Source organism: Hippocampus bargibanti, linkage group LG22 (genome assembly GCF_051943395.1).
Source record: "Hippocampus bargibanti isolate YZ-2025 linkage group LG22, ASM5194339v1, whole genome shotgun sequence".
NCBI lineage: Eukaryota > Metazoa > Chordata > Actinopteri > Syngnathiformes > Syngnathidae > Hippocampus > Hippocampus bargibanti.
The window spans coordinates 544,028-571,378 of NC_142755.1; the positions used below are offsets into that span (position 1 = coordinate 544,028).

General features: G+C 44.0%; 5 protein-coding genes across 14 annotated transcripts; 3 read left to right on the plus strand and 2 right to left on the minus strand.

Annotated features, from left to right (window-relative positions):
* Positions 1 to 383: 383 nt before the first annotated feature.
* cdc123 (cell division cycle 123 homolog (S. cerevisiae)) lies at positions 384 to 4,837 on the minus strand. Of its 3 annotated transcripts, none has more exons than XM_088989115.1 (13): positions 4,681 to 4,837; positions 4,400 to 4,471; positions 4,260 to 4,320; positions 4,084 to 4,116; positions 3,907 to 4,002; positions 3,723 to 3,829; positions 3,590 to 3,641; positions 3,435 to 3,510; positions 2,534 to 2,656; positions 2,387 to 2,415; positions 2,221 to 2,325; positions 2,020 to 2,157; positions 384 to 1,186 (listed from the first exon to the last, which is right to left on the minus strand). In XM_088989115.1, the coding sequence occupies exons 1-13, from the start codon at positions 4,752 to 4,754 to the stop codon at positions 1,127 to 1,129; spliced, it is 1,026 nt and encodes a 341-aa protein (XP_088845241.1). In that variant the 5' UTR covers positions 4,755 to 4,837; the 3' UTR covers positions 384 to 1,126. The 3 variants fall into 3 exon arrangements, with proteins under 3 accessions (XP_088845241.1, XP_088845240.1, XP_088845239.1); XM_088989114.1 differs by having other exon boundaries at positions 384 to 1,189; positions 4,681 to 4,836; XM_088989113.1 differs by having other exon boundaries at positions 384 to 1,189; positions 2,020 to 2,325.
* A 644-nt stretch (positions 4,838 to 5,481) lies between these two features.
* nudt5 (nudix (nucleoside diphosphate linked moiety X)-type motif 5) lies at positions 5,482 to 8,124 on the plus strand. The gene is given in 9 exon segments (XM_088989130.1): positions 5,482 to 5,738; positions 5,870 to 5,937; positions 6,010 to 6,062; positions 6,138 to 6,245; positions 6,717 to 6,812; positions 6,889 to 6,990; positions 7,139 to 7,220; positions 7,222 to 7,280; positions 7,366 to 8,124. Coding segments are annotated over 9 exon segments (735 nt in total). The 5' UTR covers positions 5,482 to 5,681; the 3' UTR covers positions 7,476 to 8,124.
* Positions 8,125 to 8,535: 411 nt separating this feature from the next.
* On the plus strand, positions 8,536 to 17,044 carry fbh1 (F-box DNA helicase 1). 3 transcript variants are annotated; one of them, XM_088989059.1, is made up of 21 exons: positions 8,539 to 8,803; positions 8,879 to 9,025; positions 9,098 to 9,480; positions 9,549 to 9,685; positions 9,777 to 9,924; positions 10,003 to 10,184; positions 10,491 to 10,565; positions 10,813 to 10,904; positions 10,970 to 11,138; positions 11,707 to 11,920; positions 12,830 to 12,917; positions 12,986 to 13,081; positions 13,156 to 13,292; positions 13,379 to 13,475; positions 13,563 to 13,729; positions 14,955 to 15,027; positions 15,102 to 15,296; positions 15,852 to 15,974; positions 16,058 to 16,164; positions 16,240 to 16,374; positions 16,475 to 17,044. In XM_088989059.1, exons 1-21 carry the CDS (start codon positions 8,785 to 8,787, stop codon positions 16,634 to 16,636), a joined length of 2,946 nt encoding a protein of 981 aa, XP_088845185.1. In that variant the 5' UTR covers positions 8,539 to 8,784; the 3' UTR covers positions 16,637 to 17,044. The 3 variants fall into 3 exon arrangements, with proteins under 3 accessions (XP_088845186.1, XP_088845183.1, XP_088845185.1); XM_088989057.1 differs by having other exon boundaries at positions 8,537 to 8,803; positions 16,058 to 16,374; XM_088989060.1 differs by lacking the exons at positions 15,852 to 15,974; positions 16,058 to 16,164; positions 16,240 to 16,374; positions 16,475 to 17,044 and adding an exon at positions 15,399 to 15,527 and having other exon boundaries at positions 8,536 to 8,803.
* Positions 16,436 to 22,297, minus strand: il15ra (interleukin 15 receptor subunit alpha). Of its 6 annotated transcripts, none has more exons than XM_088989138.1 (9): positions 22,056 to 22,297; positions 20,280 to 20,474; positions 19,897 to 19,944; positions 19,682 to 19,795; positions 19,012 to 19,096; positions 18,580 to 18,665; positions 17,402 to 17,555; positions 16,547 to 16,652; positions 16,436 to 16,464 (listed from the first exon to the last, which is right to left on the minus strand). In XM_088989138.1, exons 1-6 carry the CDS (start codon positions 22,168 to 22,170, stop codon positions 18,587 to 18,589), a joined length of 636 nt encoding a protein of 211 aa, XP_088845264.1. In that variant the 5' UTR covers positions 22,171 to 22,297; the 3' UTR covers positions 16,436 to 16,464; positions 16,547 to 16,652; positions 17,402 to 17,555; positions 18,580 to 18,586. The 6 variants fall into 6 exon arrangements, with proteins under 6 accessions (XP_088845264.1, XP_088845261.1, XP_088845260.1 ...); XM_088989135.1 differs by having other exon boundaries at positions 17,402 to 17,541; positions 19,682 to 19,798; XM_088989134.1 differs by having other exon boundaries at positions 19,682 to 19,798.
* Positions 22,298 to 22,300: 3 nt separating this feature from the next.
* Positions 22,301 to 27,158, plus strand: rbm17 (RNA binding motif protein 17). The gene is made up of 13 exons (XM_088989108.1): positions 22,301 to 22,427; positions 22,626 to 22,757; positions 22,822 to 22,938; positions 23,005 to 23,171; positions 23,246 to 23,358; positions 23,441 to 23,491; positions 24,604 to 24,742; positions 24,809 to 24,960; positions 25,041 to 25,085; positions 25,630 to 25,703; positions 25,791 to 25,889; positions 25,958 to 26,030; positions 26,607 to 27,158. The coding sequence occupies exons 2-13, from the start codon at positions 22,635 to 22,637 to the stop codon at positions 26,702 to 26,704; spliced, it is 1,251 nt and encodes a 416-aa protein (XP_088845234.1). The 5' UTR covers positions 22,301 to 22,427; positions 22,626 to 22,634; the 3' UTR covers positions 26,705 to 27,158.
* Positions 27,159 to 27,351: the final 193 nt, after the last annotated feature.

Sequence of the window (27,351 nt, forward strand, 5' to 3'; positions counted from 1 at the left end):
ACATGAAATAAAGGTAAAATAACTTTTAATATATATATATATATATATATATATATATATATATATATATATATATATATATATATCTTAAAATGGAGTGGAAGTTATTACATTCTTTTTGCTACGTTATTTTGCTTACCTTCGTGGAGTGCTATTCCTAAATTTGTTTGGATTTTGTTTTTTCTTGTGAGGGTGCCAATAAAGTACTGGCCAGACCTCTGGCAATGTTTTTCCCTTCCACAAGGTGGCAGCATTTCCCTTTTTTTCCCATGTTAGCGCTTTGTTCCAGCTTCAGCCGTTAAAAGCGTTTTATCAATCAATATGTATTGCATTGTATTTGTACAGCCGCCCCCATTTCAAGCTCAAATAACTTCAGACCCATATAATTTAGTAATTAACTTTTTTTAATGATGAAAGAAGCGTTTTCTGACGCTGAATTAAATGTCGTCCTAAAACTGAATATTGTGAAGGTCCTGGAATTGGAGTGAAAATGACAAGAAGCCCGGCCGGCACTGGAGCGCACACATTTTTGCACATCACCGAATTAATGGAATGTAGATTCAAACGAATGGCGTCCGAAGCACAAAACGGGTCAAGGCGGGACGCCACCCACGATGATGATAAACACGCCACATTTTCCTTTTCCACTCTGGCTCTTTCACCTCTTTAACTCCCACACTGGTGCAATTGCAATTTCAATCCACCGGAGGGGGGTGAGGGGGGTTTTGTCTGCGGCACACAATGCAAATTGAAGAGGGCCGCTCGGCGCTCATTCCGCCGCCGCCGGCGTCATTTGGAGCTGTGACGTCAACGCACAAATCAATTGCTAATGTGGCGCTTTGGCGGCATGCACCCAATGCGACGGCTCACTCGATACATGACAACAAGTTTAATGTCTAGAGAGATGCATGATGGGAAAAGGGCATCCATTTAAAAAGAAGGGGAAAAAAAGCGGAGATACTTTGCTCAAAACTTTGTAAACAGTCTTGTTGAAATTGTGCACCGGGGAAAAAAATTGGATGTGAAACATGCTAGGCGATGTACCGTAACCGTAACGATGATGTCACGTGGGAAACTTCCGGATGACTGCTTGGGGGTCACGTGACGACACACATTGGCTTTCCTGTCACTGCGGAGGCGCTTCTTCTTCTTCTTCTTCTCCTTCTTCGTCCTCTTGTTGGCTTTTCTGCTGTTGAGTTGGATGATAATTCAGTGAATAGACACATTTTTTAGGGTTGCATAAAGAACTCAGCAAACATAAAGAGTTGATTAAATACGCGCATGAAATCGTGTGAAGACAATTTGCTTATAAACTGGGTGTGCAGGTGTGTGAGGATTGCACTACCTTTAGTAGTTAAAAAAGTCATTTTTTACTCGCGACTTTATCAAATTTGCAGCATAAAACGTCCAGAGATGTAAAACTATATATGTGAAAAGGATAATGACGATAAGTGTGCTCTTATGTTAAAAAAAAAAAAAAAAAATACAGTATTTATTCAAGTGTAACGCGCACAATTTTCGACCTAAAGAAGAACTCAAAGTTTGGGTGCACGTTATAAACGAGTCCTGGGAAAAAAAAATGATCATATATAGGTAACATCCGACTTACGACCGAGTTCCGTTCCGACCAAACGGTTGGAAGTCAAAATGGTCGTAAGTCGAAATCCATTCAAAATGTTGAAGAGACTCTGAGGCTAAATGACTGGCAAACTCCCCTTCCCCTCTGGTGCCATTAGGTGGTCGATTGCTGTGCAAGTGTGACATGCTGGCTGGCCAAAAATTGCCGTACCCGTTGCCGGCCTGCTAGCGCGTTGCGGTGCCAGGCGTAGAATTAACATTTAAAGAAAATTGGGTCTGGAGGTCGCGGTCGTAAGTCGAGCCGGTCGTAAGTCGGACGTTACCTGTATATTTAATGCTGAGAAAAAGTGAAGCAAAATGTCACACCGATTTCTAATTGAAAATTAGGGGTGCGCGTTCTACTCAAATAAATACAGTACTGTTTTGAGTCAAGCCACTCACCAGCTTGAGGAAATCGATGAGCTTGTAAGCGTCCTCTCCGGTGGACAGGTCCACAAAGTCACGTGGGATGCGATAGCTCAGGCAAGGACTGGGCTGAACCGTCACCTCACTGGTGGTGTAGCGGAAAGCCGGACCGTCCTGCAACAGACGTCGCCGAGTTTGAATGGCCGTGCGGGGGGACGGCTCGCGCGGTGAACAAACCTGCCGGCGCGCGATGTCGCCGCCGGACGTCAGCTCCGCCCAGCTGAACAGAAGCGAATCGGTGACCTCGCCGAACGGATCGAGATCAACCAGCCAAACCCTTCCCTGAAAACATTGACGTGAGTTACTTGACGCCTTACCTTGTCAGGAATGCGCTGGCGCGTACCTGGCTGTCTCTGTAGACATCCAACACGACTGGAAAACAGTGAGGCGGCAAGTCGATACGGGGCTCAAACGCAACATGAAAACATTTAGGAGACATTAAAAGAAAAGAAAAGAAAAGAAAATGTGAAAAAAAGGAGTAAATACTCACAGTCCTCATCCAAGAAGTTATACTGAACGTGCTGGCTAAAAAAATGGTGGATGGCGTCAACGATGGCCTCTTCCTGTTTTAAGATGTGCGGATAATACTGAGTGTAGTCTCTTTGGCTGATGGCTGGCAACACGTAGAAACAAAGACAATAATCAGAATTTACGCGAGGGCGGAAACACAACAAATAGGACATATAGTGGATTTTTTTCCCCCCATCTATGGATGTTGGCAGTTTGCCCATATGCAAATTTGAGAACAAAAATGTGCATGATATAAACATGGCACAATATGAATGGGCTGGTTCTTCAACTACATGCAAAATATTAAATACAAACATGGCCCTTCACACACTTTTTTTAGTTGTCCGGACCTTTGCTTAGATGCCAAAATAAAATACAGGCGATTTTATATGACTTTGACTGAAAATAGATGGCTTTTAATTGAAGGTGTTTTGGCGCCACCAATTGCTTTGTCATGAGTTCCGACTTACGACCGAGTTCCATTCCGACCAAACGCTCATAAGTCAAAATGGTCGCAAGTCGAAATCCATTCAAAATATTGAATCTCAGAGGCTAAATGACTGGCAAACTCCCCCCACTGGTGCTATCACGCGGTCGAGTGTTGTACAAGCGTGAGATGCTGGCTGGCTGTCTGGCCAAAATTGTTGTACGCGTTGCCGGCCTGCTAGCGCGTTGCGATGCCAGGCGTAGAGTTAAAATTGTAAAAATAGGGTCTGGGGGTCGTGGTCGTAAGTCGAGCCGGTCGTAAGTCGGACGTCACCTGTAATAGCATTTTTTTTAACAAGCTTTGAGCAATTGAATTGATTTTTTTGGAGCATTTAAACCATTGTTTTTTTTTTTTTCATGTCAGTATAGAAAGCATGCTGATTTATTGGACTCACCGATCAGTTTATTTTCCTTCACGAAGCAGCGGAACTCCCCGCCAGGAATCAGCTCGCTCCACTTTCTCAGAACCAGCTGAGCAGAGGAAATGTTGCACACTGAACATTTAATAAACACAACATGACTTGATTTTCATTGCTTGTTTTTTTAATACCTCATAATTAATAAGAGGATCCGGGGAATCCTGGTCATTGCAGTGAAGGAATCTGCATGATGACAACATAGGATGAAAAAGTTGAAACTTTAATGACAACTTTACAGCTAACACTTGTGTATTATGGGCTTACGGCTGCGTGAGGTCGTGGGTGATAAAGTCGGAGCTTTTGAAGAGGAGAAATATTTCGCTAAGACTCTGACACTGAAGTGAGCTGTTCAGTGCAATCCAGTTAGCGTCCTAAAATAAACACACAATATTTTATTATTGTGGAAAAAAAAGAAATCATTTCACACAAGTATGCTTTTTTTTTATACCTTTGGAGCGCTCCAGTTGAGTTTAGGAAAAACACGACCACCCAAAGCATTGACCGCCTCCAATACTTTAGCTGTGAATTCTGGGAACTCTGGCGCCTGGTGAAAACACATACGGTGATCAATTTGTGCAATTGTCCATCCTCCATCCATTGTTATCATTTTTATTTTTTTGCTTACTGTGACTGTGTTAGTTGTTTCGTCATCTGACCACTACAAGGAAGAGGAAATGTTCACAACATGACAAATACACAGTGGTCAGAAAAGACCAAAAATAGAAAGAAACTTTGTATAGTGACAACAACTGTCTTCGATATGGATTCATATAATAAACAACAATAGTGGTTTCCTCTTACCTGAATGTCTTCCTCGGGATCCGAATCACTGTTAATATGTGTTCGTTGTCCAATGTGGTCACTTGTGAAGATAAAATAATTAAAAAAAGAAAGTCAATTTCAATCAATAAGACTATTTTTGTGCTATGTGGTGGTCATACCTCCCAGAGACTACCAGCGTCCCGTCGTCCAGTAAATAATCAATTACATTTTGAGGCAATGGAAGAATCACACTGCAAAAATAAATACATAATTAGCAACACGGTTCATCGAATCAAGAGGTCACGACAGATGAAAGTAGAAGCATGAGGGCACAGTCACAACATTTCATATCACGATTGATGATAAATGTCTGGAAATTACAATGGGATATGGTCAAGAAAAAATATGAACGTAATAGAGCCATGCGTAGTATTGCGTACACACATAAAGATCGAGTTACCTTTTAATTGTATGCTTTTTAAATATCGGATACCAGACGGAAAACTGACAGTGAGCGACTTGCTCCTTCTTCATGCTGCAACTTCCCGTAGCGAAACGGTGTCCGTCAGTAATTAGCTTCCGTACTTTTCTTCTACGTCTTTTTCATTTTGCGCTGTTCTCACATAATTAGGGGTATTTCGTATCGTAACGTCCCTAATCCATTTTTGTATTCAATAATTATGCGTTTAATCTGGCCTCCTCAAAAACAAAATCAAGTAAATCGCAATAGCAATCGCATGTTTTGAACTGAACCGCGGAAATATTTTAATGTAACACAACTTCAGAGATGTTCCGTGATGGAGATTGGGCGAAATTGGGAATTTAGATTGAATCAAATTTATTATTGTAATTTATGGGTCTTTGTTCTATAATTTGAGCGATTAAATTAAAGACCTTGAATTTAAGGTTTACGATGTGGATATTTATTGTGTGAAGCAAAGGTTTATGCTTAAATAGTTTGGAATGTTTATTTTGTTATTTCGTAGACAGGAAGCAGGAAAACGTAGTTATCTTTTCGTCAAATGTCTCTGGTATCGTAGCTTCAGAAAAAAAGTGTCGCTATTTTCGTGCGACGACAAAAAAATAACTAAATCACACTAACTTTATATAAATCTGAATCACTCAGTTTGCTTTGTCAAGATATTTGTTTGCGATCGCCTCTTGTTCGCGGTACCCGGAAGTACTAACAACGTGAGCGCTCATCTCCGTCGTCATCTTCTCCAAGCGTGTGCGCGCGTGTGGTTTCACGTGAGTCTCGTTTAAAGATTTCTCAATCCGCATGACTGTTTAAAGGTCAAAATTGACAACCGGTAGCTTGTTTTTTTGCTGCGTAAATCTTACATACGCAATTATCCGCCCGCGAAACTAAATTACGCCATTTTACTTCAACAGAAACATCCCACGGGTTAATCTAAGCGGTGGCTTGAAATTTCTTCTTTTTTTCCCCCCACAGAAAATACAATGAACCACACTGAAGATTCCAACGAGACGACAGCGCCACACGTCGTTAAAGATGAGGTATGTTTTAGTCACTTCTCCAAACGATTTAAAGTCACTACAGTCACTTCCAACTGGCAAGTAAACGCATCAGTTGCGTTTTGGATCGCTCAGAAAACGTCCTGTCGGAAAACTGTTTTTGTTTTCAACAGCTCTTGGCATCAGGGAGATGGCTGAAGCTGGAGAAGACCACCTACGTGGACCCTGCTGGAAGCACCAGGCATGATGATGTGACATCAAGAATCGCTCGTTTTTGATGATTGATCGATCACGTGACGCAATTGTTCTTCAGGATCTGGGAGACCGTGAGGAGGACGACGAGGCAAAGCAACACAAACGCAGACGGTACTTTCGGGAGGGCGTTCTCCAACCTTCTATTTTGAGACCTCGTGGATCAAATCGGTTCTTGCGCCTCGGCAGGTGTTGGCATCATTGCGCTGCTGAAAAGGACATTGCACAAAGACTGCGTGGTGATGGTCAAGCAGTTTCGTCCCCCCATGGGATGCTTCACCTTGGAGTTTCCTGCAGGTGATCAAACTTTTTGGGAAAAATAATAATAATAATAATAATAATAATACATTTGATTTGGAAGCCCCGTTCAAAACCCTCAAGGTCACTTTACAGTCACAGGATAAAGTTTTTCTGTGGGTGAGCAGCGGCAGCCACACGCGCGCCAGCGTTCACTCAACCCCAAAGTAATTATTAGCTAGCTAGCTAGCTAGCAAATAGTTAATAGAGGGCCAGATAGACAGCAGCTAGCCAGCTCGACAGCTAATAGCTAGCCATCTAGCTAATGGATAGCTAATAAATAGCGAATAGATAGCCAACAGCTAGCCAGCTCGACAGCCAGCTAATAGCTATCCTTTCCGAAAGGCCAAGTAAGAGTTAGGGGGCAACCACCAGGAGAAAAGCCAGAAAGCATTGGCTTCCGCTCAGGAAATGGCGACGCAAAGAGTCCGAAACGGAAGTTGAAAGGTACGTTTGCGTCTCTGTGCTCAGGCTTGATCGACGAAGGTGAAAGCGCCGCAAGCGCCGCGCTGAGGGAGCTCAAGGAAGAAACGGGCTACAAGGGCGAAGTGGTCGGCGTGACGCCAGGTGTGCTTTTTGTGTCGGCGCCCGCTCCAGCGCAGTTGGAGAGCTACAAATGTGTGTGTGTGTGTGTGTGTTGCAGTGACTTGTCTGGATCCGGGCCTGTCCAACTGCTCCACTCAGATTGTCATGGTCAACATCAACGGAGATGAAATGGACAATATCAACCCGACGCAACAGCTGGGTGAGGCCAAGTCGCGCTTTGCTTGCTTTGTTTTTGAGCAACGCTGTGCTTTGCGATCGGACGCGTTTGGACAAAACGACAACGTGTGAAGCCAAACTCAACTTTGTTTCCCGCCTACCTCATTTTTCTTTCTTGTGTTTCCTTTCAGGCGATGGAGGTAAGTTCAGATTTTCCAAAATAATAATCATGGACGTGAATAAAGTGGATCAATTGGCTGCCCCTCCCGTCGCCGGCAGAATTTGTGGACGTTCTTCTCTTACCTCTTGATGAATTCCAAGCCAAAATTGACGGTAAGCCCTTGACGGACGCTTCTCGTGTTTCCGTCCCGGACGGGAATCTGGACGGATCCGTTTTTGACTGCGTTTCATGCCGTAGAGCTGCTGAAGAAAGAAGACATTGTGGTGGATGCCAAGGTTTACATTTTCGCCATGGGGATGGTGCAAGCCTTTTTCAAGCCCAGGGAGCTCCCCGTTCTCAAGCAGTAGAAGACCCAAGTCACCCATTTGAGATTGATTGTGTGAACGCAGGCAGAGTGCAGCGTCCACCTTCCAAAATCAAATTCCAAGTCCTAAAAACTGCAGTTTTAGATGTCATCGTCTGAATGTTTCATTCCAGGAAATATATCCATAGGAAGTATGATTGAAACTAATATTTCTGTTGTTTTTTAACTACACTACATTCCTTCACACAACTAATAACTGGTTACTAACTTTGTAGTGAGACGTGCACGTCCGATACTGTTAAAAACTCATTGTTCAAGGTCTTTTCAGAGTTCGATTTTTCCATGAATTGCTTTTTAATCCTCCATGTTTTGAGTGCTTCCATGATATTTGTTCACCTATTAACGTTGACGTGTCGCTGAGGTTTCATTCTTTCATTTTTAACTCGACTGCAAAGTACAAAAAAGTGACAGCGGAACAATCCACGCTGACGCTCTCAGCCTTGTTTTGAGGCCATCATCCTTCCACTGATGCTGTATTTAGCCCAGGGACTTAATTCATAAATGTACTACAACAAACTATGATCTTGTGCGATTCTTCTATTCCTAAAATATGGACAACAAACGGTGTCATCCAAGAACCTTTAATTATGTCAATGGAAATGCTACAATAAAAAACTACATGTCCCCAAAAATGTTTGCTCACGTTATGTTCTGCCTCTACTTATGTGCAATTTAAATAATTGAATGATGAATGTCTTTTTAATAAATATTTTCTTTTAAATTACAGATAAAATACGTCATTGTAATCTATTCTCAGTGCTCAGTGTTTCCCATGTTACCATTATTTTAGAAATGAGTGAAAATGACAATAGGGTAAAGGGTGTCTATTTTATTCCCAAGAGATTCAACAATTAATATAAAAATAATAAATACATATTGGATTATGAGTATTTTTTAAATCGCGACTATTGAATTACGCCAATAAAAAGAGCAACTGTTTAATGTGAATACGCTGTAGTTGAATGTGAATAGGCTGTTGTTACTCCTCCCTTCCACAAGGCGGCAGCAGGTATCTCAAAGCAAAGACGAAGGGCGCACAAGTCGTCCTACGGCGTCACTTCCGTCAAAACAACTTGGCTCCGAATTGTGTTTAGTTTGAAACTCGCCCAGTCTTAACGTCATATTGATAATCAAATCATTTAACGAAGTGTTTCGATTCGGTCGTCATTTATGTTATGAACGGCTGCAAAATGTAAACTTACATGTCAGTAGTTGCAGCGCCCAAAATGTCGTTTTTCCAACGCGGGGACGGCGGATCCTGAAGAGAAAAACAAACAAACAAATAAAAGAACATGGAAGTGTCTGTAAAAGGTATTTTTTTTAAGTCCGATTATTGTTGAGGGTTTGTTTGTTTGTTTTAATTCGACGTGATTTGTTTGATTCAAGGAAGAGCCAAGAGGAGGCATTTGACTGCAGACGATCTGCAAGAAAGCCAATCGGGTCTCGAAGTTCTCATCAACCCTCAAAACTTCAACAGGAGCGCAAGCGGCACTTCCGGTCTGGACCCGAGGACCATCAAGAGAAGAAACTGCGGTGATTGCGTCACATGACAAGTGGTGGCTTCCGGTGACGTCACTAACGCGTCACCTTCAAATTTCACGACAGCGTCTTCGTCCGAAAACTCCTTCCCCGCATGCTCAAATGGAGTCGGTGACGAGCCGGAAGACCAGATGAGTTCGGGCGAGGAATGCTTGCCCGCCGATGTGGAGGAGGAGGAGCCTGAAACGACCGCCACGGACGACGACCTCGAGGGAATAACGGCGGACATGTTTGAAGGTGACTTGGACGAGGCGGAGGCGGGAGCCCTGCCGGACGCCGCTTACGGTCTCCTGAGCGGCGGCAAAGAACCGCTGCAGCCTCGGGGTCGCATCGACGACCTCCCCGAAGAAGTTCTCAGGCAAGTTCTCAGCCTGGTTCCTGCTCGAGACCTGTACAGGAGCGCCTCACTCGTGTGCCATCGCTGGCGTTGCATCGTCGAGGACGCCGCGGTGAGACGCGTCGCCCGCTTTCCTTTCGTGTCCGTCTCTCGGATTGTTCAACGGTGGCTCGTTTGCAGTTCATGCCCTTCAAGAAACGCTACTACCGCTACCTGATGCGCCAAGAGGTCACCGAGGCGGAGGTCACGTCCTCGTTGATCCGCAGCGGCGTCATCCAGCCGGCCGCGTCACAACACAGCGTGCGCAACCTGGTCGCGTACGCCTTCATTTTGACAGTTCAATTCAGGACGATGTGTTTTGTTTTTTGGGGTGACGCTTTTCAAAGCTGAATTGTCCTTTGCGGACAGTTGGATGGCGCGCCACAAGTTTGGCGAGAGGGTGGAGCCCCGCGACATGGCCGCGCACGTGAAGAAACATCGTCTTTTTCCTCAGGCGGAGTCGGCCATCCGATTACGCCTGAGGAACGTTCCCAAGTGCCCACGTTTGGACACGGAGGTTGGGATGACACACTTGTCAGACGTACAGCGGTGACGCGAAGGTGACAGATGGGCCCCCTTTAACTCCGCCCCCAAGGTCCCCGACCCGTTTGCGGCCGCGGCGGTGGTCCTGCTCCTCAGCGAGAGCGTCGACGACGTGCAATCTTTGGTGGCCTTGATGAGCGCTTGCATGTCGTACGGCGCCGTCACCGAGTTCCTCAGTCACGTGGCCACCACGCTGCTCGCCGCCGTCAGGCACCAGGTGACCATTAGCCACAGGTGAGGCGCCCTTTGATTGGTTCATGGTGGAGAATATCAATAGCAAATTCATTTTTCAATGGTTCGTTTATTAAAAGCTTGGATTGACTCTTTATCTAAGTGGCTAGCTATCTAGCTTGCTATCTGTTGGCTATCTGCTAGCAGATAGCCAGATCTATCTGTGTATTTAATAGTGACATTCTAGCCGCTGCTCAGCCACAGAAAAAAAACACGTATCCTGTGACTGTAAAGTGACCTTGAGAGTTTTGAAAGGCGCTTATCAATTAAATGTATTATTATTATGATGAAAAAAAAACTTGTGTTCAGGTTACATTACAACATCTACTACGTTCTTCACCTGAGGGAGAACGGCCCGTTTACTATCAGCTCGTCGGACAACAGGTGAGAGCACTCGTTCCAACGTCAGCCATGTTGGCGATTTGGATTTTTCAAGCTGGCTCGCTAGCTATCATTTAGCTGTCTTGCTGGCTAGGTAGCTATCTATTAGCGACTGTATCCTGTGACCTTGAGAGTTTTGAAAGGCGCTTATCAATGAAATGTCTTGTTATTATGATAATTGTCAAAGCAAAATGGCCGCCCCCCCAGTGATCCATTCATCACGTCCTATTTTTTTTTGCGTGAACGCCAGGTGCTGGCGTGCAAAAATGACCTCAGAACAGCTGGACATCCTCAGCCATGAGATTCAGCGAGACCACCTGGTGAAGATTGTGGCTTTTGCAGGTCCGACCGACCGACCGCCGCGCGACGGTTAGCCAACTAGGCTAACGCACCTTTTTGCGTCCAAGGTACGGGGAAAACCAAAACGCTGATCGAGTACGCCAAGCAGCGGCCTCACCTTCGTTTCCTGTACGCGGGGTTCAACAAGTCGTTGGCGTACGAGGCCTCGCAACGCTTCCCGCCCAACGTGGACTGCAAGACCGTCCACTCGCTGGCCTACAGAGACATCGGGAAACGGTCAGGAGAAGCGCCATTCCCATTTGGAACAAGTGTGACATGACGTGTGTTATTATTAGTGTGAATATTTCTTGCTCCCTGGCCGGCTATCTAGCTAGCTAGCTATCTATTAGCTATCTAACCTAGGGTAATGCTAGCGCAAAACCCAAAAAATCCCTTCGCTCTTTCATATTCCGCTAAGCACACATTTGCGACCAACAACGAGGCGCTCTAAAAAGTACACCAGCATTAGGTCTCCCCACCCCCAAAAAGAAAAATAAAAAAATGTGAACAATCGGAATGGTAAAAATTGTTTTAATAGGCCACCATCAATTGTTACATACTGTATTTCTACTAAGTTTACCCAATTAGCTATCTAGCTAGTTATCAAGCTAGCTACAATAGCTAGCTATTTGCTATCTATTAGCTACCAGCTATCTAGCTGGCTCGCTGGCTAACTATTAGCTATCTAGCTTTCTATCTATTTGAGTTACTTCCGGGTTGAGTGAACACAGAAAAACATATGTTGACCTTGAGAGTTTTGAAAGGCGCTTAGAAATGACATGTATTCTTATGATGATGATAAAAGGTACCGAAAGAAGCTGACCTTTGACCTGAGCCCGTTCTCCATCAACGCGGTCCTGCCCAAGGGTCGCGGGGGGTTCGCCAAGGCCAAAGTGGTCGCCGCCACCCTGAAAAATTTCCTGGCTTCCTTGGACGACGCCATCGGCGTGGGCCACGTGCCCGCCACGCAAGTGAGCCTTGGAGGCCCCAAGACGGAGATCACGGCGGAAGAAAAACACGTAAGGACTCGCTGAAGAAAAATGGCGTTTTCCAGACCGCGCAACCACCCTCCACTTCATTTCAATCTCAGTGTCGGATTTTCCGGCCTATAAGACGCATTGGACTATATTAGCTAGCTAGCTTTGCTATCTATCAGCTGTATAGCTAGTTACCTAGTTATTTGAGTATGGAAACATATTAGCTATTTAGCTAACTAACTGGCTATCGATATGCTGTCTAGCTATCTATTAGCTTAGCTAGCTTTCTATCTTTTTGAGTTATTCCAGCGTGTGGCTGCCGCTGCTCACACACAGGAAAACTGAACTTGTGACTGTAAAGTCACCTTAAGAGTTTTGAAAGGCGTTTATAAATGACATGTATTATTATTATTGTTCCTATTATTCCATCTAGAACTGCTTCATGTCACAGACGGTACAGCAAGTGCTGAAGGATGAATGACTCTTTGTGTTGTCATATTAATATTAATAATCATAATACATTTCGTTTCTAAGCACATTTCAAAACTCAAGGTCACTTTGCAATCACCAGGATAGGTTTTTCTGTGGGTGAGCAGCAGCAGCCACACGCGCTAGCGTTTACTCAACCTAGAAGTAACTCAAATAGATAGAAAGCTAGCTAACTAGCTAATAGATATGTAGCTAGATACTCAGATAGCCATATAACTAATAGATTATTTGTTGTTGTTTTTTTTTTACTTATTATGGCGCCGCGAGAGTGGCTGCCTTTCCAGCAGCTCCTGTATTTTGTTTTTTTTTCTACTTCTTTCTTTCCTTTCCTCTTCCTGTCATAACTTTGCTGCTGTGAAATGTCAATTCCTCCACTGTGAGACGAATAAAGGTACTAATAGGTAATATGTCTAAAAGGTATGATTATAATGCTGTCAATCCACGTTTTTTTCCTATCTGCAGTTATTTGTTGAAGATGCAAGGAGCATCTGGAGCAAAATGAAGGACGTGGATGAGACGACAGGAAAAGCCTACCCCATGACTCACGACGGTGAGACTCGTCAAGGACAAAATGTCCGTGACGGAGACATTGAGTCCTTTTGTTTGGCCGGCCGGCAGGTTACCTGAAGTTGTGGCAGCTAAAAACGCCAAAGGTCTGCCTCTCCGACCAATACGACGTCATTCTCATCGATGAAGCCCAGGACTGCACACCGCGTACGTTCCTCCATCTTGTTGACTTGTTGACTTGTTTTTTTCTGGTCCTTGTTGACTTTTGTTGTTGTCCATAGCCGTCATGGACGTGCTGCTAACGCAACGGTGCGGCAAAATGCTAGCGGGAGATCCCCACCAGCAGATTTACACTTTCAGAGGCGCCGTCAACGCCTTGCAACGGGTGGAACATACGCATATTTACTACCTGACGCAGGTTGGTGCAAACCATCAAGATCCTGGTCATGCCATCTGTCCGTCTGTTGAGTTTTTTTTTTTTTTGGGGGGGGGACGATGGTGCAGAGTTTCCGCTTTGGCGCCGAGATCGCCTATGTGGGCGCCAGCATCCTCACCGTCTGCAAGAAAGTCCAGAAGATTCTCATTGGAGGAAGGCAGAAAGGTTAACGGCAAAAAAAAAAAAAAACGGAGAACAAAAATGAACAATCAAATCAGCCGTTTGTATTTGTTTTTTGCGTGTGTGCGGTAGGAGGCATTTTGGATGAAACATCGTCCAAAGCTCAAGAGGCCGTGGCCAATGGCCAAAGTCCCAGTCGGGGCAACACGGCCATCTTGTTTCGGGGCAATCTGGGCATGTTCAGCAAAGCCGTGTGGCTGATGGAGGCCAACGCAGAGTGCAGCATCCATTTTATCGGCGTGAGTCCACTCTCATTTTGTTTTGGTCCTTAACGTCAAGATCTATCCATTTTTATTGGAGTATTATTTCAATGGAGGGAGGACGCGACGCACAAGATATTCCATTCAAACGCTTTGATTTTCCAGATGCAAAATTAATTAAGGATGCCTGATTAGTTTTATGTGAGAAGAATTTTACACAAGTTACCAAGCGTTGACTACAATTCAAATATTTCAAATCCATATCAACTCATTGGCTACCATTCCCAAATTTATTTGGGAAGTGAAAAGCGTCACGTAGAGCTCGGGTTTTTTCTATTTCTTGCTCGGGTGCCAATCAAGCGCTGGTCAGACCTCTGTCAATGTTTTTCCCCTTCCAACAGGGGGCGGCGTTTGCCTTTTGTCCATGTTAGCGCTTTGTTACAGCTTCAGCTGTTGTTAAAGCGCAATATCAATCAAGATGTATGTATTGCATTGTTTTTTTGTACAGCCGCCCCCATTTCAAACTCATATAACTCCAGACCCATAACATCTAGGAATTAACTCTTGTTTTTCTGATGAAAGAAGAGAGTCTAAAGTTTCTTACGCGACGTAGCATGTTGATGTCGTCCTAAAAGTCAATCTTCAATTGGAGTGACAATGACAAAAACCCTGGCACTGAAGTGGACACATTTTTTTGCACATCGTCCGTCAGTCAACGAGTTGATAATATACAAGTATATGCATTTTTTCAACTATCCACAGGTAACATCCGACTTACGACCACCCGTACTTACAATTTTAATTCTACTTGTGGCACCGCAACGCGCCAGCAGGCCAGCAACGCTTACGACAATTTTGGCCAGCCGGCACGTAACACACTCGCACACCAGAGGGGGCGGAGTTTGCCAGTCATTTAGCCTCAGAGTCTCTATTCAACATTTTGAATGGATTTCGACTTATGACCATTTCGACTTACAACCATTTGGTCGAAATGGAACTCGGTCGGTCGTAAGTCGGATGTTACCTGTGTATATACAGCGTTTATATATATATATATATATATATATATATATTACACTAACATGTTTTTTAATGAGCTAAGTAAATAAAATGAATAAATATATCGATATTTGTTTTAACTCAAAAGTATCCCAATCTTGTTTGTATCTCTGTGGGCCTCAGGAAAAAAAGTGTGCAAGGCACCGGTCGGTCCCACTTTGCCCACCTTTGCGGTTGTTGACTCTGGATGCTCTTTCCCTCTCAGGGCGAAGAAAACATCGGCTTGAATAAGATCAGGGACATCTGGTACCTGATGGAAAACAAAGACAACCGCAAACGTCAGGCTCGCGCATCGCATTTTAGCTCCGTTTGCTAACAGCGGAGGAATTGATTCTGGTTCTCTCTTGGTCAGTGATCAGTGACCAGCTCATTGCGCGCTTTGCAAAGATGAAAGAGAACTCCTTCGAGGCGCTCAAATTCTACGCCCACAAAACCGAAGACCGCGACCTGGAGGCCAAACTCACCATTGTGGCCAAATACAAAAACCGCATCCCCGATTTGGTGACGCGTCTCAAGAGTCACTCGGAGGCCAATGTTAAAGAAGCAGGTATGCACTTCAAGGTGAATTGCATTTATAAGCGCCTTTCAAAACTCTCAAGGACGCTTTACAGGCATGGGATAAGAACAACTTGTTTCTTTTCTTCTGCAGGTGAGCAGCGGCAGCCATTGGCGCCAGCGTTCACTCAACCCGGACTTAAATCTATAATGGTCATCGATAACATTAAAATAAAGTAAAACGACTCACCATTAGATGTCAGAAGAATCATTCGCACTTTCCTTCCTCGCCGATGATTGAAAGAGTTGTACATATAGCTATTTAGCTGCTAGCCATCTAGAAGCTATCCAGCTAGCTAGCTAACTTGTCCTGTGAGTGCGAAGCGACCCCGAGAGTCCTGAAGAGCACCTGTAAACGAAATGTATCATCATTATTAGCTATCTCTTAGCTAGCTAGCTTTCTATGTATTTGAGTTACTTCCAGGTTGAGTGAACACTAGCGCGTGTAGCTGCCGCTGCTCACCCACAGAAAAAAGCATCCTGTAAGAGAATAAATGTCAAAAAAAAACATGATTGTTTGTTTCTTGGTGTTCTTTTGTCCGTCCAGACTTTATACTCGGCACCGTCCACAAAGCCAAAGGCCTGGAATTTGAAATTGTGATGATCAGCGACGACTTTGTCACCGTTCCCTCCTCACGACACAACCAACACCACTTTGATTTTGCTTTTTGTCAGTCTGTTTGTCCTTTTTTTGCTATTGTTTTGACTTTGTCCTAAACTTTGACTATTGTTTTTTCTATTTTTGCCCTTCAGCTAAAATCCCAGCCGACGAATGGAACCTGCTGTACGTGGCCGTAACTCGCGCTAAAACGACGCTGATCATCACGCGGAGCATCTACCGCCTGATCACGCACACCGGCGTAGGGTTAAATCACACGATGGCAGTGGCGCACGGCAAGAGTCATTTTTTTTTTTTTTACCCTGCTCGTCGACAGGAGTACTTCTTGAAGTCGCTGATGCCCAGCGCGCCGTTGAAAGCCGGAGAGACGCCGCCGTGCCTCGTTCCCGCTTGTCCCAACTGCATCACGCCTGGGGCTGCCTTCATGATGTGCAAAAGACGGATGAACTATGTCAGGATAGTTGTCATCCTATTGTGTTTGGGGACTCAAACGGTGGCAGTACCATCGAGTTGTAAATATTGAAGTCCAACGTTGCTTTCTCTGTGTGCAGACAAACAACGCGTCTCCCGAAGGTGCGCTCTGCGAGAGGTGCGTGTGGACTCGCGTGGGCCCAATCGCTTACCTCATGACCGACGACGTCTTCTCCATGGCTGAAATTCCAGAGCGCCTCAACCAGCATTTATTCCACGTCGTTTTCCACGCACCCTTTTGATTGATAGAGTTTTCTTCTGCAACAGAACATTTCTGATGGAATTGATTTTCACCATTTTGCGTTCCGGACAGGAACACCAAGTCGCCACGAGATGGCGACAACATATCATGTCTCGTTAACTGTCCATAACGTTCTCTCCTCGTCGACGTCTTCTGGTGTTTCTCGCTCGTTAAATCAAATGTTGATCGTTAATCAGTGTGAATCGTATCATGTGTATTAATCATATCCATTTTTGAGGCGCCACAGAGATGCATTGACCAATGATGTAGGTCCAATTTTACCGTTTGGACGAAGCAGTCATAAAGTCCTATTGTGATAATAATGTGTATCGTTCAGTCTGTGAGTCTCACGATTAACTCAACTCGCGGCGTTGTTTGGATAAAACAATAAATGTATTGCAACCGCTTGCCATGACTATTTCCGGCCACCTGTTTACCATGGGCGTGGTCACATGATCGGGGATTTCTGCCAATTTCAAGGCACTCGCTTGTGATTGGTTGGGACATTTGGAACGTTGCTACATTTGGGCTTGGGCGACATTTTGAATATTTCAAAGTTAAAGACATCATCATGTTTACTTTATGAAATTAATATTCATTTAATTTTTTTAAGGTGATGTTGTCACTAGTAATAAACCACCAATCTTGTTCAGAGAGGTACACGGCGACTCATGTGACTCCACGCAAATGAGCCATTATTAATATTATTAGAGGAAAAAATGACATTTTTCGAATTCAAGACAGTACTTACCAGTCCAATACTTACATGACACGCTGACAGAATGCAGCTGCTTAAAAAAGGCAGCAGAAATTCAGGAGGGGGGAAATCTGCCCAGGCATGTTAGCAGCAATTGTTTTGCTCCAATGCATTCCGCGGGGATGTTTTCATCCAACGTCAGATAACATCTGGATTGGAAAAGCTACTCACAGTCAATACAAAGATGTCAACATTTCATTTGAATTCAACAGACCTTTATTAGGGAGTGTGCACGACGCAAAGTGACCAAAAAATGCTAGCACACTGAGACATTTGCCTTAGAAAAACTTAAAAAATAGACGTGCCGCGGAAAACACTGTAGAGTTCATTCATCATAATAATAATCATCATTTGGAATGTAAAACAAAACAAAAAATATAGACACATATATATATATATATATATATATATATATATATATATATATATATATATATATATATATATATATATATATATATATGAAACAGCTCATATGTGGTGTTTGTACACATCCTATGAAGTACTGAAGGGAATTAGCTGAATCCGAGTAACAAACTCCAACATGGCTACTTTGTCAACATTGAAGGAGCAGCATCATGTCCATTGCACCGAAGGCAAAATTGCATGCAAAAACAAACAAACAAACAAATTAAATGTAAAAAAAAATCTCTACTCTATTGGTGTGTTCTTATAAGATACAACATTAAAGTGCATTATTTGTCATCATTACCAAACACGTTCTATTTTTTTTGGGGGGGGCAGGGCAGTACGAACTTAATTGGTGCTCTTAACTTAAACTTAATGGCACTCCGTGTGTATCCCGAAAAATAGTTTGTATGCCAAGGTAAAATTGTCATCAATTGAACGTTCGTAAACCGAAAAAATCCTAAGCCAAGGGGTTCGTAAACCGAGGTGTCATTGGATCTCAATGCACCAAATGGATGTAGTAAACATATTACAAATAGATGCCCCCCCCCCAAAAAAAAAAAGATACTAATAAAAAGGGGAGTGCATATTGAACGCTGCGTTTCATCAACTAGGACAGCTTTCCGTAAATATTTAGAGAAAACACTGACATCTGCTCGCTCGGGTCTGCTCGCCCTACAGGGTGACGACGGCGACGTGCCTTGATGGGCTGCAGATGTTTGACGGGATGTCTATTTTTTTCTGTTATTATTATTGATTATTTCTTTCTTTTTGACTACCTGCTTTTCAATGTGATAATGCAGCTTGATTGAGAGGAACGCCTTCCGTTGTTGTCCGCAACAGGCGGCTAGCTTGCGCTTTTCTCCTGGGAAAGAAAAAAAAAAAAAAAACAAGAAAAGAATGACGACGCTGTTGGATATTTGGCAAACAGACACAAACTCAGACTTTTTCATTTTAACAGCCACCGCGATGCATTTAAGAGCGCTTCATCCACCCCCATCGCCGCCATTTTATGGCCACGGGCCTTGTTCCAAAATGGCGCAAATGAAAATCCAGACATGCACAAGGCGTGTTGTTGTGCGTGTTGAGGGACAAAAAAAATGTGCGGAAGCCGGACTCGAGTGTCTTTTCATTCCTCATATGGACAAACAAATTGGTGGAAGCTCGTAAAATGTGGAAAAAGTCAGCTGGGAACAAAAAAAAATGCTTACATTTGATGAAGAAGGAAACCAATTCCGAGAAGCGCCGCAATGGCGACTAAGAGGCCACTGACCACCGCTATTGTGATTCCAGATTCTGCCATAAAAAAAAAAAAAAAAAAAGCATTACAAATGAGCAACAAGCAACTCTACTATCTTTGTGACTACTTTATTTCCTGTGTATCTCTTTTGGTCAATGGACGCTACAGCTGCGTGTTTGCTTTCAACATTTAGCTTGTAGTAGACGTGCACTTTCCATTATGACATCCCTGATCCACTACTGAAAAGGACGCTTTGATCCTCTCCTCTTTCATCAAGAACTGCTTCATGTCACAAAGAGGGTACGTCAAGTGCTGAAAAATGAATGACTCTCTGTGTCATTGTGTTATCGTGTCATATAATAATAATAATAGTAATATTACATTTCATTTCTAAGCGCCTTTCAAAACTCTCAAGGTCACTTTACAGCCACAGGATACGTTTTTTTTTCTGTGGGTGAGCAGCGGCACCCACACGCGCCAGCGTTCACTCAACCCCGAAGTAACTTAAATAGATAGCAAGCTAGCTAGCGAACATATAGATCATAGCTAGCGAATAGATAGCTATTAGCCAGCGAATAGATTAGCCAACGTATAGGTAGCCATTAGCTAGCGAATAGATAGCAATCAGCTAGCAAACTGACCAGTCATGGAGGATGTAATTTGTGGCAGCGAGGTGTCGTTGCTTGAAGCGCCTAACAGTGAAGATCCACGACTTGATGTATTTTGGTGTTCCTCTCCATTCCTGGTGACGGCGTCTACTGTACGTCAAAGTTGGGAAAAAAATGGCGGGTGATTATCGGTCAAATTGGCTTTGTAAGAATGTTTTCCCGTCAAGCGCCGTGGTGCGCTCGCTCACCTGCGTCGGTGCTGGTGGTTGCGTTTTTGGCGCCACCTCTGGGGTCCGCTGGAAACACAATCATGCTTGACGTATTATAATAATATGTAATAATAAGAATGATAATACATTTAAGTTTGATGCCTTACTCAGACGATTGTATTGTCCGCACGATTAAGACGGACGCATAGATAGCAAAATAATGGCTGCCGTTGCCTCCGCTAAACGGAATACAATACAATACAGCTGCAGTTGTAACAAATAAATACTACGTCCAGGAAATGACAATTTGATCCATGTATAAAGCACATGGGATTGTAAGACTGCGCTGTCAGCTTTTGAGGAAACAAAATGCGTTGCGGTGTGCCTTACAGTGCGGGAAAGAAAAAAGTGGAAAGACTCACGTTTACATTTGAGGGTGGGAGTGGACCAGCGTGAAGCGCCGCCTTTGCATTTGATGAGATTGGAGGTGCCCGCCGTCCTCACGTAACCTTTGAGGCAGGTGTAGCGGAAGGTCCCGTTGACTTGGCGGCAGTCCTCCGACGGGGGCTCGGTCAAAGGCCATTGGGGGATTCCTGAACACGGGCACTCGCTTTGCTCTGAAAAGGCCAAAAAAACCACAAGGAGAAAGGAAACAACCTAGTGAACAAGACACAACAGGGAAACTTTCAAGATCATTTCACCGTGACCACCCTGATCCACCGGTGAAAAGGACGCTTTGATCATCTCCTCTTTCATCTAGAAATGCTTCTTACAACAAAGAGGGTGCGGCAAGTGCTGAAGATGGAATGGCCGTCTGGATCTTTTGTGTTGCGTCATGTTATTTTGACTTCAAGATGGTGGCACGCGAGTGGCTGCCTTTCCAGCAGCTCCTGTATTTTGTTTTTCTACTTCTGCCTAAACCTTTCCTCTTCCTTTCATCACTTTGCTACTGTGAATGGCCAATTTCTCCACCGCAACACTCAAAAATTAGCAATGTAGCAATCTAGCTGGCTGGTTGGCTATCTAGCAAGATAACTATTAGCTATCTATTGGCTAGCTAGCTCGCTTTCTATCTATTTGAGTTACTTCTGGGTTAAGTGAATACTGGCGCTTGTGGCTGTCACTGCTCACCCAAAGAAAAACTGATCCCGTGACTGAAAAGTGACCTAGCTTGAGAGTTTTGAAAGGCGCTTACAAATGAAATGTATTATTATTAGTAGTAAAGTCTAATCCAATCAAATTCAAGGGTGTGTTGACATACTGGATGTGCCCTCACTTGTGTCCAGAGTTGGTAGTTTTTGCAGTATTTGTGTATGACTTGAGCATATTTTGCCCCCAAAAATATTTGACTTAGTCCCTATCTTTTAAAATAGATATGAGTCACCAACGTTCTACTCATTTCTTCGTCAAGACGAGCCTGTTTTTGCAACTGCCAAGTATGACGGGAAAAATTAACACATCAAAAGCTAACGAGGCAGATCTGACATTCTTCCACGTGATAGCATTCAAGAAAAACAGCAACAGATATTTCCCCATCTGCGCCATTGTTGGATGACAAAGATTTTGTTGTCTACTTAATAAAAGAAACAAAAAGTGTGTATTGCAGAGTTCGTGTAACTTTTTTTAAAGGCGGAAGGGGTCATTTCACGACATTTAAACTTGTTTCTTTTTTTAATCCTTCCCCACGGCAGCAACTATGCAAAATCTTAGAGCGAAATTCGCCCGTTGAATCAAGATACAACATAACCACTACTAAAACAAGCATTGACTAAACTTAATAGTAAAAAATAATCACTTTTGTAAGATAGTAGTGTGCATTTCCGAATACATACTTTGATATTAATTCAGTACTTCTACGTGTATCGCTGTTTTTTTTTTGTTGACACGCCTGTTTGGAATTGGGCGACGATGCATTTATATACTAACTGCACCAATCGATAAATAGTCAAACGTAACGATAATAAACGAAGATAAACGTTGGAATAAGAATGTGAAAAGAGCAGGAAAGAGGACAAGTGGAAGCAAGCGTGAGGAGGTGTGGGCGCCTACCGCCGTCCGTGCTCGGCACGCGCGCGGCGACGACGACGCAGACAAGCAACAGTGATCCCAAAGCCATCCGACAGCTCGACGGGGAATTACAAGCGAGTAAAACTGCCAATCACCCATGCTCCCTCCTTTCCACTTTCACTTTTACTCACTCACGATTGTGCGGTTCCTCCTAAATTCTGACATCAGCCGGTGGTGCGGTCCGCCATGTTTGTAGTCCTTCGTCTCACAAATCGTCAACAATCGTCTCCAGTTCGAAGAAAACATGCGAAAACAACACCATGTGAAATAAAAAGACGATTTTCAAATTGTGAAAGGGTGCTCTTGCGAAATAAACTCATGACTTGGCTGTATTGGAGTCATCCGGCCACCGGGAGGCGCTGCAAGTTAATGAAGCCCTCAGCGACGTTGACTGTCGCTCGTTTTTTCTTCACTTCCGACCTGCGAGAACATGACTTTTTGTTCAACGTGCTGCTAAAAGAACCAACTTTATTTAATTAATATCAACGTAACTCTAAAAATCGGTAGGTTTGTCGTTTATAATCTGATTTTTTAAAAACGACGCTGCAGGGAAAACAGCCGTAGCATACTGTCTTTAGCTAACGTTAGCCACCGGCCCATTTCTCGTGGACTTTCAAAATATTGAAATAGTGTGGCAACAAAACACGGCCCATTCTAAAACCCACCCGTTTGTTACTAAATATGCACGGTCACTTTTGCAGGGAACAGCCATGTCGCTTTATGATGACCTCGGCGTGGGTGCAAGTGACACCAAGACTGAAGGATGGTCGAAAAACTTCAAGCTGCTGCAGTCCCAGTTAAAGGTGAAGAAGGCAGCCCTGACCCAAGCAAAGGTACGAGGACATCGGTGCACAGTGGCATTTCTGAACGTCTTCGTAAAGATGTTCATTTGCGCAGAGCCATCGGACCAAGCAGACAACCGTCTTGGCTCCCGTCATTGATCTGAAGCGGGGAGGTCCCAGCGAAGACCGCCAAATCCCAGACACTCCTCCGCATACAGCCGCCGGAATCAAGGTCGGGATTAAAATTCCATTTCAAAGCTCAAATAAGTCCCGATGGATGCTATGGTCGATATGACAGGAAGTGGCGCCTTCCGGCTTCTCCTGCGGAGATGTGCTGATCCCGCTGGCCGACGAGTACGACCCCATGTTTCCCAACGACTACGAGAAGGTGATGAAGCGCCACAGGGAAGATCGACAGCGGCAGAGGGAGCAGGAGCGCCAGAAAGAGATTGAGGACAGAGAAAAGTATGGCAAATGAGATCAAGCGAAAATTCCAAAATGTGCCTTTCTCACCTCGATTTGGGTTCTTTTTGCACCAGGAAAAGGAAAGAAAGACACGAAGGCGCAGCCCCCAGCGGCTTCTCAAGATTTCCAGCAGCAGAGGAAGACTCTGACGAGGAGGACGATTATGAGAAAGAGCGGCGAAAACGAAGTGAGCGCACTTTCCTGACTTGTATTGCGCCAACCTCAAAAACAAAGCCATTTGTTGACACTTTGTGTGTCTCTTTCTTAAGGTACGGGTGGCGCCGCCATCGCTCCGCCGTCATCTCTTGTGGACAAAGATGGTAAGTGATGGGAGCGTGACCAACTATCAGTGTTTCTATCAGGATTTCATGACGTGCATCGTGAGAACATATTGGGAGAGATTCGGTTTTATCAGAGTAAACAAAAAAAAGTTGTGTGTGTGTGTGTGTGTGTGTGTGTGTGTGTGTGTGTGTGTGTGTGTGTGTGTAATGGTGTTTGAGGAAAAAAAAATATGAGCGCTTCACTATTTCAAATGGACTACCTGTTTACAACAAACGCACACACAGTAGCATCATGTTCAGGGGCAACATTTTGACCACTGACTACACAGTTTTGAGGCTTGTGTGAATTGGGGACCTGGGAACGGATTGTTCTCATTTTGGTGGTTTCCTATATGAAATTGAATAGGTAGAAAGTTAACTCGCTAACTTTCTACCTATTTGAGTTATTCAACTCTCTAGCTAACTATCTATGAGTAGCTAGCTAGCTAACTTTCTATCTATTTGAGTTACTTCCGGGTTAAATGAACGCTGGCGTGTGTGGCTGCCGCTACTCACCCACAGAAAAACGGATCCTGGGACTGTAAAGTGACCTTGAGAATTCTGAAAGGCGCTTATAATTAAAATGTATTATTATTATTATTATTATTATTATCATCATGTCAGTGGCCTTGGAACGTATTAGCAAAGTTTGTCCACCAGGTGGTGGCATTGCCCGCATTAATTTGTGATGTATGTAAATAAGAATAATAATACATTTGTTTTACAAGCGCCTTATAAAACTCTCAAGGTCACTTTACAGTCACGGGATAAGTTTTTTTTTCTGTGGGTGAGCAGCGGGAGTCACACGCGCCAGCATCTCTTCATAATGTATGAGGAACTGTCGGATGCTCTCCGATTGGCACTGGGATTCATTCAAAAGGGAAAATCGATTTTAATATTTTTTGGGGTGGTTTAATGAGAATCATAACCCCCATTTTTGTGTGATAATATTGGATTGGATTGGAATGGATTAATGCAATTTAATTGGATTAATAACCTCCATCCTTTGTGTTTGAAGAACACGAGTAAGCTAAATAGTTGTGTTGACATTTAGAATGACACGCCTGACCTTGCACGGTTCAAGTTGTCCTTATCCGCTGGTCCCGAACAAGGTTCATCGGCGTTCCCATACGAGGACGAAGGTCGTCCCGGCAGAGGCTCCAAGGCCGCCATCCCTCCGCCCATGTACGAGGATTCGGAGCGTCCGCGTTCGCCGCCCATCCCGACTGGCTCCTTCCTGGCTAACATGGGGTGAGTCAGTCGCGGCAAAGAAAGCCAGCGTCGGATGGATTTCAACTTACGACTCTTTGTCTCCAGGGGGACGGTGGCGCACAAAATCATGCAGAAGTATGGCTTCAAGGAGGGTCAGGGACTGGGGAAGCACGAGCAGGGATTGAGCACGGCGCTGTCTGTGGAGAAGACCAGCAAAAGAGGCGGCAAGATCATCATCGGCGACGCGGCGGAAAAGCGTAAGGATCTCGACGCTGCTTTGCGCTAGCTAGCTACTTTGGAATCTTTCCGCATTTTGTGATGGCCTTGTTTTGAGTAGCAGGGGCGCAGCCGCCAGTTGCTCCAGAGACATCCGGAGGAGCAGGTTAGATGACGCTTTTATTGTACAATTCATTTCTGTTTCTTTGTTATCAATAGGATATGCTGTAATACAGGTCACATCCGACTTACGACCAGCTCGTACTTACGACCACGACCTCCAGACCCTATTTTTAACATTTTAAGGGAGCCTCCGAGTCTTTTTTCAACATTTTGAATGGATTTCAACTTACGACCATTTCGACTTATGACCGTTTGGTCGGAATGGAACTCGGTCGTAAGTCGGATGTTCCCTGTATACGTAGTTAACGTGAGCAGTCATCGAATCAGTAATGTTCTTCCATGTGTGGAAATCAGCACAAGTAGAAGATAACCCCGATATGCACCGCCGTGTTCCTTTTAGTGCACTAAACACTTTTTCTTGGAAAGTGTTGCAAAACGCAACCGAAAAAATAGGACTCATTTGATAGCGCACGAACGCCCGAGAATTTTCTCCAGATTAAATTTGGATTGTATTGTTACACGCCTAGACTTGAACAATGCCGTTTGCACCGCGGAGGAGTTGCTCAATGGTTTCTTCCCCGTTCTAGCCGATTCCAAGAAATCCGATGCAAACCCGCTGACCGAGATCCTGAAAAATCCCACCAAAGTGGTCCTGTTGAGGGTACGTCGCCCATGCAAAAAAATGACAAAATCTCGCTGATAATCACAGGATGAGTCCTCCACTCATTGAAATGTCTGTCGCATTTAGAACATGGTGGGCCGAGGAGAGGTGGACGACGACTTGGAGGGGGAGACCAAAGAAGAATGCGAGAAATACGGCAAAGTCATTAAATGCGTCATCTTCGAGGTGAGCGGCTCGTTAAATCAAATGGAAAGCCGCCTTCGCTTCAAACCAACCCGAGTTCTTTTCCGCAGATTGCCGAAGTGCCCGATGACGAGGCCGTCCGAATATTTCTGGAGTTTGAAAGGGTGGAGTCGGCTATCAAAGGTTTGGATCTCATCGAGCTACAACCGTTGCGTAACTGCTCTAGTATCGTCGCGGCGGGGCGGGTGAAAGGGTCTTGCTTTCTAATTGGGTTGGCCCAGATCGCAATCAAGGTGAGGCGAGAAAGCACGTCAGCTTCACTCGGACATCAAGAGGCAACTACATCAATGACCATCACAAAGGTCAATAAAATGACAATGATACAATGCATTCATTCATTACAATACAATTGCACATTCATTATAGATAAAATAAGGTATATTTTGTGTCGTGTTAAGGCTTATTTAGTAGAAAATGATGTTTTATGGGGACCTGGGAACGGATTATTCTCATTTTAATGGTTTCTTATAGGAAATAAATATTTGGCAGATGAACTTTTTGCCTTACACACACTTTCTGGGAAGCAATTAAGTTTGTAAGCTGAGTTATCACTGTATATATTTTTAAATGTTTTTTTTTTTAAAATACAATTTATAAATATGTATTTTTTTAATGTAAAATAAAAACATGTAATGCTAAGTAAGAATAATACTTACCTATGACCTCCTTATTGTTCTCTGCCTTTTTTGTCTTCCGCAGCTGTGGTGGATCTGAACGGTCGTTATTTTGGCGGACGCGTCGTCAAGGCCTGCTTCTACAATCAAGATAAATTTCGGGTTTTCAACCTGGGCGAGTAGTCAGATCATCGCCCACCCGCTTGTGTACATACACCCCTTTTTCTTGTTTGTGTACGGATCATGTGTAGCTTCACCTTTTGTTGTCGTTATGAGATGAGAAATACATTTTTGTCTCCAAAGAATAAACATGTTGGAAGGTATCGTTTGGTGTTGCTTGAGGAAGAATTTTGTCCCACAGTAACGTCTCCAGGGGGCGCAGAGAATTTTCACTTTGCTCCCGCTCGGTCTCATTATGGGATGGAGCCTCAGCCTCATTTAGAACTTATGTAACTGCTCCCCCGGGGCCCTCCGGAGCTTTTGTGTGCTAAGACGTCAGCTCAGAAAAGGACCCAACCGACCAGCTTGAATAATTCAGTAATAAATTAGATCATGAAATGATAAGGAAAGTCGTTTGGGACAATTTTCTTCTTGGGGGGAAAAAAGAAATCACCAACCTGATTCGGAAGTTGACCAGCACTTTTTCTGTTGCCGTGGAGTCCAATCCGAGCCGCTTTTCTGAAAAGACAAACAAACCAAGAGTTACAATCATCCACTTAGCACAAATAAACATTTGAATATGCCTCATACATTTTAGCATCCTTAGCAAGTTTATTTGAAAGTGTTGCGTGGCTGGGTGAGAAGAGAACAAATAGTGAATAACATCAAAG

What these genes read in the sequence shown, in the direction of transcription:
- cdc123 (XM_088989113.1), bottom strand. Translation starts at nt 4,754, where the DNA reads ATGAAGAAGGAGCAAGTCGCTCACTGTCAGTTTTCCGTCTGGTATCCG. An exon ending in TAACTTCTTGGATGAGGACT is followed by an intron (nt 2,416 to 2,533) that starts GTGAGTATTTAC and finishes ACTGTTTTCCAG; the next exon opens with TCGTGTTGGATGTCTACAGA. An exon ending in TCATCGATTTCCTCAAGCTG is followed by an intron (nt 1,190 to 2,019) that starts GTGAGTGGCTTG and finishes CCAACTCAACAG; the next exon opens with CAGAAAAGCCAACAAGAGGA.
- rbm17 (XM_088989108.1), top strand. Translation starts at nt 22,635, where the DNA reads ATGTCGCTTTATGATGACCTCGGCGTGGGTGCAAGTGACACCAAGACT. An exon ending in GAGATTGAGGACAGAGAAAA is followed by an intron (nt 23,172 to 23,245) that starts GTATGGCAAATG and finishes TTTTTGCACCAG; the next exon opens with GAAAAGGAAAGAAAGACACG. An exon ending in CCAAAGTGGTCCTGTTGAGG is followed by an intron (nt 25,704 to 25,790) that starts GTACGTCGCCCA and finishes TGTCGCATTTAG; the next exon opens with AACATGGTGGGCCGAGGAGA.
- il15ra (XM_088989135.1), bottom strand. Translation starts at nt 22,170, where the DNA reads ATGTTTTCTTCGAACTGGAGACGATTGTTGACGATTTGTGAGACGAAG. An exon ending in GAGGAACCGCACAATCGTGA is followed by an intron (nt 20,475 to 22,055) that starts GTGAGTAAAAGT and finishes TGGCCTTTTCAG; the next exon opens with AGCAAAGCGAGTGCCCGTGT. An exon ending in GGTTTCCTTCTTCATCAAAT is followed by an intron (nt 18,666 to 19,011) that starts GTAAGCATTTTT and finishes TTTCTTTCCCAG; the next exon opens with GAGAAAAGCGCAAGCTAGCC.
- fbh1 (XM_088989057.1), top strand. An exon ending in GCCCACGTTTGGACACGGAG is followed by an intron (nt 9,925 to 10,002) that starts GTTGGGATGACA and finishes TCCGCCCCCAAG; the next exon opens with GTCCCCGACCCGTTTGCGGC. An exon ending in GGCCAATGTTAAAGAAGCAG is followed by an intron (nt 15,297 to 15,851) that starts GTATGCACTTCA and finishes TTGTCCGTCCAG; the next exon opens with ACTTTATACTCGGCACCGTC.